This window comes from Megalopta genalis, chromosome 1 (genome assembly GCF_051020955.1).
Source record: "Megalopta genalis isolate 19385.01 chromosome 1, iyMegGena1_principal, whole genome shotgun sequence".
Lineage (NCBI taxonomy): Eukaryota > Metazoa > Arthropoda > Insecta > Hymenoptera > Halictidae > Megalopta > Megalopta genalis.
The window spans coordinates 32,284,320-32,299,421 of NC_135013.1; the positions used below are offsets into that span (position 1 = coordinate 32,284,320).

The following is a 15,102-nucleotide window of genomic DNA, read 5'->3' on the forward strand; positions in this document are numbered from 1 at the left end:
TCGAAGCTGCGCGTCGCGATGCCTCCTCCGCTTCCTACAGAGGACACCCGTCGACCGTCGAAGCCCCGAGTCCCCGAGTCGACTCGGCTCGAGCCGCGCCGAACGATCCCGAGACCGACCGAGCCCCGAATCGCTCGGTCTCGCCGCCGCTCGGCCGGCCTCGAGCGTTCTCGCGTCTCTTCGCCGCGCCTCCACGCTCCTCGGCGATCCTCGCGCCGCTCGAAGCGCCATCCTCGTTCCCTTAACCTAGCTTCCTTCGCTTCAGTTCTCGTTCGCGTTATCTCCGCCGCACGAACGACCCATCGAATGCACGGCGCCCGCGTGTCATCCTTCGAGGAATCGACCCGTTGCCAGCTAACGTGCTCTCTCGATACGACTGCATCGATTTTTCCCTTCGATTCGGCCGCCGACAAACGCAGGTACGCGTCCAACGCGGCATCTGCGGCACGATACGGCCGACTATCATCACCGCGAACGTAAACATCTTCGAGAGGACGAACCGTCGAATCGCGGTAATGCTTATCGACGATTGTCATGCTTCTTCTTCTTCTTATTCTGCACTGAAAACCCTTTTCTCTGTAACAGTGACTATCGTCATTCGATATTGCAGTTTTGCCGACGACTCTAGTCACTCGTCGAAGCTTGACGGTCGTCAAAGTTTACGAATAATCGTTCACCATTTATCTAAATCCCAGTTAATGTCATTTCTAATGACCGAGCTGTAACCGGAACGGCAGTTAACGACCTAGATAACGGAATTCAACGAAATCCACAGACTGTACCAACGTCTCCGCGTTCTCCGTGCATTAGCGATCGCGGCAAGTAGAACCGGCGAGTCATGATCAGACGCGTCAGCTGATTCACAAACCCGCGTAACACGTCGAACTTTCGAATTGAATTTTCTCGATAGCGAAGCGCCGGTCGACAAACTTTACCCTCTACACTTTTGACTCGTTTGCTCATGCAGATTCGCCCTCTTTGCGGTTCTACCGACGTAAACACGAAGTTCTACCACGTACTGGAAAAGCACCCGTACTTGCCGCCGGGAAAGGTTCTAATTTGAATATTCCGATGGACAGAGTTTTCACGTCGAAACGAACGGACAACATTTCCTCTCGGTTTCACGTTCTCCTTTCGAGGGAATCGAGTTTTAATGGCGCTGATCACGCTCGTCTGATCGTATCCTGCCGGATCTACTTCCAGTAGGTCAGAATCAGACGAATCTGCGAACTCGATTTTCTCGAAAACGAAGCGTCGGTCGAGAAAATGTTATTTCTCTCTGTTTTACTTACTTTCGTGTAGAAAGAGAGAGAGAGAGAGAGAGAGAGAGAGAGAGAGAGTGCTCCTTGTACCACCTGCCTTGAAACACGTAAATTTCGAGGCGTTACCGTAGTCGGTAACCTTCGCACTTGGACGCGTTCGAAGTATAATAATTTCTCTCTAATTGACGCTCAGATAGTTCACAAAAATGGGCAATTTCGGGAAAGGAGATACGATTGTTCGATCCTTGTGGCTCGTTTTTTATGGTTACCGATTATCAATAATTATAAAAACGAGTTTCAAGGCTCGAATAATCTCTTCCAAAATTGTCCATTTTTGTGCACAATCTGAGCGTCAATAAGGGAGACATTACTGTAACATTATTCGGAGTATTATTTCGAATAACATATTATTTTATTTCATGATTATTTTCACGACTGAGATCACATTGAACAAAAAATCATTTTAAGTAACCCGTTATTTTACTTTATAATTACTTAAAATAACTCCGAAGTTCTTCTTCAAATTACACGGTGAACTAATTCTCAATTATTCACCAGTTAATTATTAATTAACGCAACCAATGTTCGCGTTACTTATTAACATATTATTTTATTTCATGATTATTTTCACGACTGAGATCACTTTGAACAAAAAATCATTTTAAGTAACTCGTTATTTTACTTTATAATTACTTGAAATAACTCCGAAGTTCTTCCTCAAATTACACGGTGAATTAATTCTCAATTATGAATTAAGAAATCATTTTAAGTAACCCGTTATTTTACTTTATAAGTATTTGAAATAACTCCGAAGTTCTTCTTCAAATTACACGGTGATCTAACTATTAATCGTTCACCAATTAATTATTAATTAACGCAACCAATGTTCCCGTTACTTACAACATTACTCTCAGCACCTCGGTGCACATTATTTCCAGCTCCCGTCTCGAATCAAACTCTGCCCGGGTCTCTGGTAACCAACGAGGATTCGCGTGCGTCGGTGTTCCAGCAAGGTCGAAGATGACGGCGTCGCCGTACGTGTCGCGGATCAATCAGATCGACGCGGCCCAGCTGGACGACGAGATCTACAAGGTGCTGAGGAGCCAGGTAAAACGGATCACGGAGTACCGGCCGACGGACGGGATCGATCGATGGCAGCCGGAGATCGACGCGCTGCTCAAGTTCCTCATGTGGAAGTTCTCGCTGTACCGTGGAAAGTCGACCTTCGGCCAGCAGTTGCTGAACCTGCACTACGAGAACATCGACCGAGCTAAATCCCTCTTCTACTTGATCCTGACAGTGGCGCCGGCGTACGCGCGCGACAAGCTCGAAGGCAGCGACCGCGCGCGACGTCTCGCCGCGATCCTCGATCGCGTCGCGAACGCGACGAAGCTGCTCGGCTTCCTGAACTTCCTGGTGTTCCTGCACCGGGGCACGCAGCCCCGGGTCGTCGAGTACCTGCTGGGCATCTCGAGCCGTTCGACGACCACTCACAAGCCGAGGAACATCGGCTACTCGTACATGACCAGGGAGCTGCTCTGGCACGGCCTCATGGAGCTGTTCACCGTCGGCCTGCCCCTGATCAACTTCCACTACCTGAAGCACGCGGCGAAGAGGCTGCTGACGAGAGGTAGTCGCGGCAACGCGACGACGGTGCGAGCCGCCCCGAAGATGACCGTCGCCACGAAATGCGCGTACTGCGGCGAGACACCGATCATGCCGATGCACGCCGGCTGCGAGCATCTGTTCTGCTACTATTGTCTGACGGCGCATTTCACCGCCACCAACGAGTTCCTGTGCGGCGAATGCGGCGCGAAGCTGGCCGTCGAAGACGCGAGGAACTACGAGCCGTGAAGGGAGACGGCGGACGCGGGCGGCGAGCCGCGGCGAAACACCCCGGATACACACACACGTGCGTGTACATAGAGATACCATTTTTTTTTATTAAAAAATAGCAATACAAAATCTTCTTTATTCGCTTGGATACAACATCTCGACGTTTCATCGGCTTCAACGTTCCTTCACGAAACAAACAATAAATGGTTCGTTCGGGTGTGATATACATCCGTCGCTTATCGGAATTACTCTAGATTAAACCGTACAAAAATATCATGCCGCGTTATCGTAAAACGATTTTTTTTTCCCATTTTTCGTACATCGAACGCGATACGCGACGATACGCATTGCTCTCGTTAGAATTCGTCGAACGGGGGGCAGGGGGAGGTGGGTAGGGTAGGGTGGGGGGAGCGGGGCCTTGATTCGGTCCGATACGGACGGGAACGTCGAACGACGAAAAGTCAGTCGTCTTCTCCCGCCGTTTAATCTCGCGACCATCGACACTTGGAATGTGTGTGCGCGCGCGCGTGTGTGGGTGTGTGTGTGTGTGTGTTCCGTTATTTTCCTTTTTCCATTTTATCGTCGCGTTCGTTCGTTCTTCTCGCGAAACACCTGAGATAATTCACGCTACAACACCGTGTCCCGTTCGCCGTGCTTCACTAATACTAGATTCCGTTTGATCGCGATAAGACAACGCGACGACGAAGCTTTCGTTCGATCGCATGATCGAGCTCGTACGATCTCTCTCGGGCCTCTGCCGCCGCCGCACACAACACGGGATTAAAATATCGTATCTATCGTTCGTGTCCGGCGACGCTTGGATAATCAAAAGAATCTTTCGTCGCGCGAAAGTCGTTATACGCTTCATTTCTATGCGAGTGTATTTCTATGTATATATATATTTTTTTGTCATCTCTATCCCATTCCTTTTCTTTCTCTCCGCGTTTCACCCTTCCTTTCTTCTTTTTTCTTTTTTTGGTAATTTTAACTTTCGTGACCGCTAGTTTAGTCGCTAATTCGTGCAAAAATTAACATATCTGTATACGTATATGTGTATGCATATAATATTAGATAGGAACATCGAAGAACAGTGTGATATATTTATCTATCTATCTATCTATCTATCTATCTAGAAATTAGAGCGGAACCACTCGGATCGATCGCAGCGAGACTGGACACCGGGCGTGGATCAGTCCGTCGGTCAGGATCGCGCGACGGAAACAGCGACCGACGATGCAATTTAACGCTCCGCGACGTTCCATCGCTATCGCCGAATAAACAAAAAACAATGATTTCCCCGCTGCTCGTCACGGAGCCAATGACGCAACGATCGAACGACGATGTGATGCACGCTATAATATTGTATTCGTCGTGTTACACGATCACCGTTTTAAACGAACACGAGGGAACAGGGACGATCGGACAGCCTTGTTACGACGACGACGACGACGACACGCGTATGGAAAACACGCAGCACTCTCTTCCCAATAATTCCCGAGCACGCGGGACGGTGCATCGCCAAGAAATAATAATTTATGCTTAAAAAGACTTCACAAAAGAAGACTCCTAGTCAAGAACTTTCAGCGGTAAAATTATTCGCTAGGCACTTTATTAAGCTCCGGCCGCGACGTAATCCTCCGACTCGATCGTATTGTATTATCCATCGATATTATATGTAGAACGATTTGTTATTCCGGACGCGGGCCGAACGTTCGCACGCGCGATACACGCACGCGTCGTACAACAAAAAAAAAATATATATATATATAACAGAAACCGGTGATTAGAGTATGCGAACGTCGACGAACGTCCGGGGTTTCCGCGTTCGCGGAAAAATATATATATATATATGTTAAACACTGAACGTCTGTTCCCTGAACGTTTGCGGTCGGATGTCGTCGGTAGAAGTTCAGCAGCGTGCGAGAGCCCGGTTGTGTTTGCCTAGCGCTATTTCCGTGCAATTCGTTGCGAAAATCAATGTGCGAGCGAGGAGAAAAAAAAATAGAAAAAAAAACGTGTTTAAAATATACAATAATTTATATACCGAACGAGAGATTATAGCTTATACGGGTAGGTAGCTTCGTAAAAAAAGGGGGGGGGGGTCGTTACTCGCGTGCGAACGACAAACCAAAAACGATTTTTTTCTTTTTTCTTTTTTTTTGTCCTCGAGTGCGCGGAGGGCGGAGAAGAAAATAGATCTCGCTTCGGCCTGACCTGTCGCGGGACGACTGTTTTTATCATAGGATATCAATTGTTATAACGTTTTCGTTTCCGTGCGGGGAAGAAAGAGTTTTTCCCGCAGTCCGTTGCGCAGCGCAGCCCGGTTCGCGCGTTCAGCGTCTCCCGCGCGAGTGAATAATAAATACTTTGTTACTTTGTTAAAACTCGAACGGAGCGGCGCGGCGCGCGACGAACGGCCGGCCGCCGTGATTCGAGCTTAGTCGAGATTAAATATTTTAACTTGGCTAAGGTGTGAGAAGCACGCTGAACGCGCGGCGGCCGCGGCACCCTCGCCCATCGCGCGGCGTGCATCGTACGCCCGAAAGTGCGCTTTTTCTCATTCGCCGATTACAAAATTCAACCAATTTACAATAATATCGTCCGAACCGCGCGGCGATCGCGACCTTTCTCGCACCGAGGCCGTGCAACGCGCGATGCCGTCGGACGAAACTGCGTCGCGAACGACGACGACGACGCTGCCGTACAGAATGCGCAGGTCGTCGCGACGACGACGACCGTCCGTCCGATCGATCGATCGATCGATCGATCGCATCGCATCGCCGAGTATATCGATCAGCTTCGACCCAGAGAAAGACCACTGATCAACGTAGAAAAAACTTAACGAAACGAAATTATGTTAAACGAGCTTCTTAAACCTAAAGGCACCTTCCGACCGGGTGAGCCGGGGACGGCGTGACAGAACCAAAAAAAAAATATGAAAAAAAAAAGAAGACCGTGAACGGTCCCCGACCATAAAAGAAAGTAATCAACGAGCTGTTCTTCCGGTGCCTTTTCTCATCAATCGTAAATTAACTTACTGGGATTTTTATTCTCATGATCATATGCGTCCCACCGCGGCGAATCGGTGGGGAAAGCCCGCGTGTGATTCGATTTCGATATCTTATTCTCGTGTCTTTTGGGGGTGGGTTGGGGGTTGGGGGGGTGTGGGGTTGGAGAGACGACCGCGCTTCTCACCGATCGCGGTACGAGCGTGATTCTTTTTCCTTAAGTACCACAGTCCGATATGATTTTGGTTCGCGGAATATTATCGCGAGGATCTCGACCCAGAAAGGCGTTCATCTTGTTCCCGTCCTACCATTTGCTATCCACCAGATTGCACTTATCCATCGTAGTCGAGGTCGTCGAGACGGTCGCTTTTCGCTCCGCTCCCGGGGCCGCGCTCCCGCAGAATGGACTAGTCCGTTTGTTCATTTCTGCGAACCGATCGTTATTGTTACCTTTCCTTCTCTTTTCTTTTCTTTTTTTAATCTCCGCACGCGAAGATAATATATATAACGATATAATATATATAATATGTCTTATATATAATATTATTATTATTATTATATAATATTATATTATATTATTATATATATAATATATATAACGATATATAATATAATAATATAATAATAATATACTATAGTATATATATAGTAGTATAATAATAGTATAATAATATATATATAGTATATAGTAGTATAATAATAGTATAATAATATATATATAGTATATATAGTATATACTATAATATAATATATTATAGTCATATATATAATGTATTATATAATATACATGTATAACGATACGAGACCGTCGTACTCCTCTCTTACGTACCAGCGATCAACAGCATTATTTTGCGTCTCGCGCCCCAAGCTGTTATGCCAATCTCGCACAAATCCTTATCCGTCAGCGAGGGAAACGTGGCCATGTCCACTTCGTGCGACGTGAACAGGCCTGCCGGAGAAAACAACCAGAAGCAAAGTGTGTTCAGCGAAGCGGTACAACAGCAAGCGGACTGTGTGAAAAGCTGGTCATTCTCGTACTTTTTTACGCAGGATGCGTTTTATACTTTTAAGAGAAACCCTTGAGTTCCGAGAATACGGTAGACCAAAAGTGCAAGCACCGTAACCCCGAAACCAAAAATATTCGATCGATCGTTAGAATTATTATTGGATTGGTAATTGTTATATATATTATTTATATTTACATGTTGTCATAGTTTTGACACAGGATCCATTTTATACTCTTCACGGAATTCTTTAAATTGGGAAAATAGGGTAGATTGCAAGTGCAAGCAGCGTAACCTCGGACCAAAAATGTTCGTGCATTTGTTAAAATTGTTATTAGATTATTAATTCTAGTATAAATAATATATATATATATAATAATTAATATTTTATTATCAATATTATATAATTAATATTATATTATTAATATTGTATTATCAATATTATATTATTAATATTGTATTATCAATATTATATAATTAATATTATATTATTAATATTGTATTATCAATATTATATTATCAATATTGTATTATCAATATTAATAATTATTATCATTATTAGAATTATTCGTGCAAGAGTTCTCCCGAACAATTTCAATGAAAATGTAAATGTAACCACAACTATAATTATTTTTGTATTTCATAAACTATATAAATATCGTCTCCCGATTTAAAAAAAGAAAAAAACTTGAATCCTCCCTAAATTTCCCATTTCCCGACTATCCCCTATTGCGATCCTCATTGTTCCATGCATTACAAGCAGTACCAACGCACCGCCAAGATGACAAGAGAGAACCTTTAAATAACTTTCGCCCAACGATAACGTCGACAGCAATCGTTGTTATTCTGATAATCTTTTTTTTTCGTAAACATCGTTAACTCTTCCGTCACGCTTGTCTAACGCGCCTACGCAATACTAATCTCCGTTTCGATCGCGATCGATCATAATTCGACGACGTTCGATCGAATATTTTCTGACGATAATATTTTAATTATTACGACATATAATATTCCGATCGAATATATTTTTTTTCTTCAGCAAGCTTTTTTTCTTCCATTTTTTTTCCGAAGCAAGCACGAAAGCGACAAGAGCAAGCAAGACCGAGAACACCGTGCGAGAAAGCGTTTTTGCTATACAATACATACGTATATATTTTTCTAGTCCGATGTTGGTCAGCATGCTGGTCAAGTCGTTGTATTTGTGGGACGTGATTAAGTTGAGATGCGAGGCCGGCGTGCTATCTACGAAATTCGACGAGCTGATGCCGATCTGTCCAACGCGATCTTTGCCGGATACTATTCCGAAGTCAATCTCTCTGCTGAACACCGGCGTCGTTGGGTCTTTCCATAAGTCGGACGGATGGCTAGTTGCAGCGTTGGTGGTAGTGGTCGTGGATGTCAAGCTGCTACTACCGTTGCTACTGCTGCCGGTGTTGGTCAATTCCTGCGTGAAACCGTCGCTCGATTACCGTTAATGTCTCTCTTCTAATTGGCATTGCTCGGATTGCCCAGAAAAATGGTCAATTTAGGAAAAGGAGATACGATTATCCGATCCTTGCGGTTTATTTTTATAGTCACGAATTGTCAACAGCTATAAAAACGAGCTGCAGGGCTCGAATAATCGCATCTCTGCGCGTCAGTAAGGGAGACATTACTGTACAAGAATGTCTCCCTTACTGACGCTCAGATTTTGTGCACAGAAATGGACAATTTATGAAGAGGAGATGCGATTATCCGATCCTTGCGGTTTATTTTTATAGTCACGAATTGTCAACAGCTATAAAAACGAGCTGCAGGGCTCGAATAATCGTATCTATGCGCGTCAGTAAGGGAGACATTATTGTACAGTAATGTCTCCCTTACTGACGCTCAGATTTTGTGCACAGAAATGGACAATTTATGAAGAGGAGATACGATTATCCGATCCTTGTGGTTTATTTTTGTAGACACGAATTGTCAACAGCTATAAAAACGAGCTGCAGGGCTCGAATAATCGTATCTATGCGCGTCAGTAAGAGAGACATTACTGTACAATAATGTCTCCCTTACTGACGCTCAGATTTTGTGCACAGAAATGGACAATTTATGAAGAGGAGATACGATTATTCGAGCCTTGCAACTCGCTTTTATAATTTTTGACAATCGATAACCTTAAAAAAACGAGCCACAAGGCTCGAACAATCGTAACTCCTTCTGCAAAAATTGTCCATTTTTGTGGACAATCTGAGCGTCAATTAGAGAGACATCTCTATAATCTGTTTCGAAAGAAGAATAGTCGCGTTATTAATTCAGTTATTTCTAGACAGGATAAACCATTTGGTGTACTCGTATATTCTTGCGTATATCCTTGCGGTTCATTTTTATAATTATAAATTGTCCACAATTATAGAAACGAGCTGCAAGGCTCGAATAATCGTATCTCCTCTTCTCAAATTGTCCATTTTTCTGCAGAATCTGAGCGTCAGTTAGGGAGACATTACTGTACTCAATTCGCCGCGATTAAATTCAAGAAATTACTGTTACGCTGGTAATAACAACAAGAAAAATCTACGAGAAGCATCGTGATAAAAGTAAGTCTCAAAAAAAGCCGAAAATGGTCCCAAGCATCGTCGATTGTTTAAAACCGTTTATTTCGAAAATGGCGCAGGTCCATTTTTCGTTGTTTCGAGACAATTAAAAGTTGGCGTATTATTCGACTAAAAAATATAAATTAATTATGTCGAGACCGGCAATGTTTCTACTAATTTGTCAATATTTTATTTGATCATATAAACTTCTTTTTTCGGCGAATGTGACTAAAATAATAAATATTTACAGGCTTCATTTAGTGGACTCAATGGACTTCAATGAACTTTAATGAACTAATGGACTAATGGATCACTTTCATAATGAATCTCTACGCAATTTCTTTTATTAGTCAATTTTAAATTGAAAAAAAACATTGACATTTTTTAAGATATTAAACATTAACCAATTACGAATGAAAAGGTTGCACGAAATTAATCACAGATTACGCGACATCTCATTTAAAAAAGAAAAGAAATGGACTAACACCATTTTCAAGTAAATAAACGGTACAATTATACAATTGCGAAAATGGTCTTAGCTGTCCGTGAGCTAATGGTAAACTGCCTACGAGATTAGAATTTTGATGAAACGTTTGCAACTCTGCCACGAAATGGACCCAAATACGGTAACTCGGGGGGTTGAAAAAAAGGCCTCCTCGACTCACCTTGCTCAGGTCCGTGGTACTAATCGGAGGAATGGATTGACTGAGTCCGTAGCCGGACCAGGCCGAGGTAGGAACACGGTATTCGTTCGAAGTCGGTTTCGTCTGCATCGCCTTCGACGCCAATAATTTCTTCTGCTCGTAGTCGAACGGCGCCAGATTCTGCTGCACGACCATCTCCAACGACTTCTTCTCGCAGCCGGGTGCTCGTCGATCGGACAACTCGGACAGCATGCCGGCCAAATCTACGCGAATCGAAGGCGAAATTCGTCGGATCGGTATGCAATTAAATCGCTGAACCTTCTGTTAACGCTATTTTTACCTTATTCTGTGTATTCCTGTGTTTTATCAAATTTTTATAATCGTTGTAGGGAAAGTCGAACAGTCGATTAGGGAGAACCACCTTTACAATGATTTCGAAGCAAAATTTGAAAAGGTATTTTCTAACGTCTTTGGTAAAAGCAATTAATTTTAAAGTAAATTTTGAGAAGGTTATATTATATATATAAATAATTGTAGAGTAATTCAAAGTAAATTTTGAGAAAGTTATATATATATAACATAAATAAATATATAATATATATAAATATATATAATATAAATAAATATATATATGTATATGTATATTATATATATGTTCAGCCCTTTGACAAAAATAATTGTAGAGTAAGAAAGGAAGTTGTCTGTCGATCCCTTTGATAAAAATAATTGTAAAGTAAGAAGGAAGTTGTCTGTCGACCCGTTAGATAAAAATTATTATAAAGTAGAAAGGAGGGTGTCTGTCGACCCCTTTGGTAAAAATTATTACGAAGCGAAAAGAAGGGTGCCTGTCGCGACGCCTTTGGTAAAAATCATTTTAAAGTAAATCTCGAGGATTTACTGAATTACTATTATAGTTTACTAAATTTATTATTTTTTAGCGAGACCTAAGACTCACCTAGATTAGGACTGGTTTCGGCGGGATTCACCGGAGAAACGTTCCGCGGGCTGATAGCCGGGCTGGACAGAGAACTGGATACGCTGCTCAGCGACGAGTAAGCTACAATAACGTGTGAAATGAGACGCTGTTCAATTATCGTCGACAATTAGACCGCAGATTTTCTATGCTCGACGAGGCAATGGTACCGTGAAATTCTAGAAAATTGCTTACGGTATTTATGATTCTGTTCGATTCGACTCTAATTGACAATGAGACGGCTAATTGACAATGAGGCATCTCTAACATTCCCTACACCGATTTATATAAAAGATTTAAAGAAAACGAGTCAATCAATATACTATAGACGTAGTAAAAAGTTAATGTATATCGGCCAAAAATTATTTTCCGACGTTTCTCAGCGAAAACGTTGTGCTGATTTCTTTGCGAAAAGCTCGCAGAAAGATTAATTGTACGAATCGATTTACGCATAGAATTTCATTCGATTTTTTCTTCGCTATTATAATATATATTTTATAATATTATATATTGATAATATTGTAATAGTATTATATATAATTTATAATAGCATATATTTTAATAGTATTATATAATTTAGAATAGTATATATTAATAATATTATAATATTATATATTTTATTATATAATATTATTACATATAATAATATATATAATATTGTTATAATATTATATATTTTATAATAATATTTAAATATCTATATTATAATAATATATCCGCGCGTCTCTATTACTTGTTCCATCATTCCACATCGATAATTCCACATTTCTATCTACTCCTCGTTCAGTCATCGATTCAGTACGCCGATTATTGTCAAAAATCTGGGGGTGGAACCATCTCGCCTGGATTTACCGGACGCAATCGAAACCCGTACGCGAAATGAACCAACAAAAATATATGTCATGCGATCAACATTACCGCTGCCCTCTTTCCGCTCCGCCAACGGGCTGCCGTTCAGCCCGTGGATGCCGTGTAGTCCGGCCGCGGACATGTTCGCGTGCAGCGGCCCGATGCCGGGGTACGCGTGGTTCTGTAATCCGTGGGTGTGCGGCGGCATCGCGGGATTGTTGTGCATCACGTGCTGCGTCGTCAGCAGATGATTGAGGTGCGGATACGGGTAGGTGTGGTGCAGCTGAAGCGGCGAGAACATGGAGGACAACGAGGGCAGGCCCCAGTGGGGCGACAGCCCCATCGGGTTCGGCGAATGGTTCACCGGGGACACGCAGTACGGCGGATTCTGCGTGTTCACCGTCAGAATGTTGGACAGGTTCTCCGACAGGCTGCCGATCATGTTGTTGTTGTTGTTGTTATTGTTGTTGTTGTTGTTGCCGCCTGAGAAGAGAGAATCGATGAGAATCGGCGAGAAGAATCGGCGAGAAGAATCGTCGAGATACGAACCAGCTGCATTGCCGTTCGCGGAGTTCCCATGGAAGACGGTGCCGGCGTTCGGGATGTGATAGGTCGCCGGGATCTCGGCGTGCACCCTGGGCTCGTCCAGACCCAGCAGCTGCATCCTCGCCTCGTAGATGTTGCCGGCGTTGCGCTCGATCCCCTTTATGATCACGGACAGCGTGCTCTGCTTCGGCTTGTGTCTCACGTTTATGAACACGTCCAGCGATTGCATCAGTTGGGAGACGTTCTCCGTGTCGACGGACGACATCGAGTCCTCGGGGAGGTCGAACATCAGCACCAGCGGCAGCGAGCCCTGGAATCGACCATGATTATAAATCAGAGAACCGTCCAGAAGATAGGAGAGCGATCGAGAAGAGGGACCTACCACCAATTGTTGCCGGGCCAGGTAAACGCTGTGGATGCTGCCTGTGATGGTCACGTTGCTCTTCTTCAGGCTGGGAATGTTCGGGTCGCCCGCGTCCGGGAACATGATCTGCGTGGCCGTCCGTTGCATGATCATCTTCAGGTTGCTGCTCTGCTTGCCCAACACGATACTGTGGTGCTGCGGCGAGATCTCCATCGACATTTGTACTTGTATTTGACTCTGCGGACCGGAAACGGATCGTTACTACTGGGCGAGACAACGCGCCGCGCGGGGGCGAAAGGAGAGCCGATCGGACGGAACGGTTCGGAGCCCACTCACAGCCAGGTTTTGACACATATACTGGATCAACAACATCGTGGCCTCCTTGACCTGCGAGACCTCCCACTCGCAGCCCTTCACCACGACCAGCGTCGCGTGCAGCTTCGGCCGCGTTCGGAACATCACCTGGACGTTGTACTTCTCCTGGATCTTGACCACGTACGGCGACGTGGAATCGGGCACGGTCTGCGACGAGCCCATGATCGGCAGCTCGAACGAGAATATCAGCGGCGTCAACTTCTGCTGGGAAAACGAGGCGAGTTGGGAATGTGCCGAAAAGAAGCACGCCGGGCTCGGGAAAGTGGTTCTCGAAACGCGTTTCGAAACGTTTCGCCGTCTTCCCAGTTTTTTTTAAACTGGACCGGGTGACTCGAATCTTTTTTTTTGGAGGGGTGATAACGGGACTGGTCTACTGGGCTTCGACTATGCTTTTTTAAATTTTGCTATTAATTGGAATGATAAAGTCTCGTTTTTTTTGCAATTATTTCATCTGTGACAGAAATTTAAAAAACGTGCTGGAAGTTTTATCGAGATCGGTCGACGTTGTTCACGAGTTGCAACGAATTAAACGTGGCAAAAATCGCAGCTTTTTATCGCGATTCTGACCGAAAACCGAAAGAGATCCGCAGCTTTTTACAGCTTTCAACACCTGTAGCTCGAGCCTGAGTTAATCAAATTTTCAGCACGCGTATAAATCGCCCACGAAAGGCAACTTTTACATTTTTGTTGTAGATAATAGAGATCCGATAGAAAAAGTCAAGAGACGAGAGTTTTTTATTTTTCTTTTAATCCCAAGTAACAGGAAAAATTAAAAAGAAACAAAGCATTATAGTCCAATAGACTAGTCCCTTTGTCATCTGAAAAACGATTCAAGACATTCGGTTCAGTTTTAAAATAGTTATCGCTTAATATATTATATTCCCACTTATTATTATATTATTATTGTTATTATTATTATTATTATATTATTATTATTATTATATTCTCTCTTAATATATTATATATATATGTATATATATATACTATAATATTATTATATATTATATAATATTTATTTATTATAATATTATATATATATAATGATACATTATTTATTATTATTATTATTATTATTATTATTATTATATTATTATTATTATATTATTATTATTATATTCGCTCGTTTTAATATATTACATTATCTGTGGGTCACTGTACACAGTCGAAGAAGCTTCGAACGATAAAAACCGTAGAAGCCGCAAAGGCCGAAAAAGCCGAAGAATCATCGAACATTAAAACCCGAAGAGGACCGAAGAAACGGCCGAAGAAGCTTCGAAAAGAAAAGAAAAAAAAGTCCACTTCCGTTAAAGAATACTCCGAAGTAACTTCGAAAGGAAGTCGCCCGTTGTAAAAAATATGCCGAAGATAGGCGCGCGACTCACTCTGACTCGGGCGCGGGCTCGTTCGACTCCCTCCATCTCCCCGGCGATGGACACCTGGTTGCTCTTCTCCTGATGGTTGCTGCGGTTGCTGTCGGGAAAGTGAATGTGGCAGCCGGTCTCCTCCATCACGCGTTTGATCGTCAGGCCGCCCTTCCCGATGATGTGCGAATGATCGGTGTAGCTGACGTCCAGCTTCATGGTGACCCTGTTGCTCTGCTGCGATCGAAAGCCCCGCGATGAGTTGCATCGCGTTGCATCGCGTGCGATCGGACGCGTGCAACTGGCCCGGCGC

The 15,102-nt window shown here is 43.5% G+C and overlaps 2 protein-coding genes across 12 annotated transcripts in view; one reads left to right on the forward strand and one right to left on the reverse strand.

The window, feature by feature from the left end:
- Positions 1 to 18: 18 nt before the first annotated feature.
- On the forward strand, positions 19 to 5,146 carry Pex2 (peroxisomal biogenesis factor 2). 5 transcript variants are annotated; one of them, XR_004489659.2, is made up of 3 exons: positions 19 to 419; positions 2,177 to 3,174; positions 4,232 to 5,146. XR_004489659.2 is itself a non-coding variant. In XM_033465761.2 (2 exons), the coding sequence occupies exons 1-2, from the start codon at positions 19 to 21 to the stop codon at positions 3,114 to 3,116; spliced, it is 1,341 nt and encodes a 446-aa protein (XP_033321652.2). In that variant the 3' UTR covers positions 3,117 to 4,016. The 5 variants fall into 5 exon arrangements, 4 of the variants coding, with proteins under 4 accessions (XP_033321652.2, XP_076381748.1, XP_076381749.1 ...); XM_033465761.2 differs by lacking the exon at positions 4,232 to 5,146 and having other exon boundaries at positions 2,177 to 4,016; XM_076525633.1 differs by lacking the exon at positions 4,232 to 5,146 and having other exon boundaries at positions 2,201 to 4,016.
- BicC (protein bicaudal C) overlaps positions 3,182 to 15,102 on the reverse strand; it is a 29,232-nt gene continuing 17,311 nt past the window's right edge. For 3 of the 7 annotated variants that reach the window (XM_076525597.1, XM_076525592.1, XM_076525618.1), the window contains 10 exons: positions 14,811 to 15,026; positions 13,390 to 13,632; positions 13,072 to 13,290; positions 12,693 to 12,999; positions 12,213 to 12,626; positions 11,277 to 11,378; positions 10,343 to 10,584; positions 8,257 to 8,554; positions 6,936 to 7,055; positions 3,182 to 6,532 (listed from right to left, as the gene is read on the reverse strand). In XM_076525597.1, coding sequence (XP_076381712.1) covers positions 6,411 to 6,532; positions 6,936 to 7,055; positions 8,257 to 8,554; positions 10,343 to 10,584; positions 11,277 to 11,378; positions 12,213 to 12,626; positions 12,693 to 12,999; positions 13,072 to 13,290; positions 13,390 to 13,632; positions 14,811 to 15,026 — 2,283 coding nt within the window. In that variant the 3' untranslated portion in view covers positions 3,182 to 6,410. The remainder of the gene's footprint in view (positions 6,533 to 6,935; positions 7,056 to 8,256; positions 8,555 to 10,342; positions 10,585 to 11,276; positions 11,379 to 12,212; positions 12,627 to 12,692; positions 13,000 to 13,071; positions 13,291 to 13,389; positions 13,633 to 14,810; positions 15,027 to 15,102) is intronic. The other 4 variants (XM_076525609.1, XM_076525613.1, XM_076525603.1 and 1 more) reach the window with 4 other exon arrangements.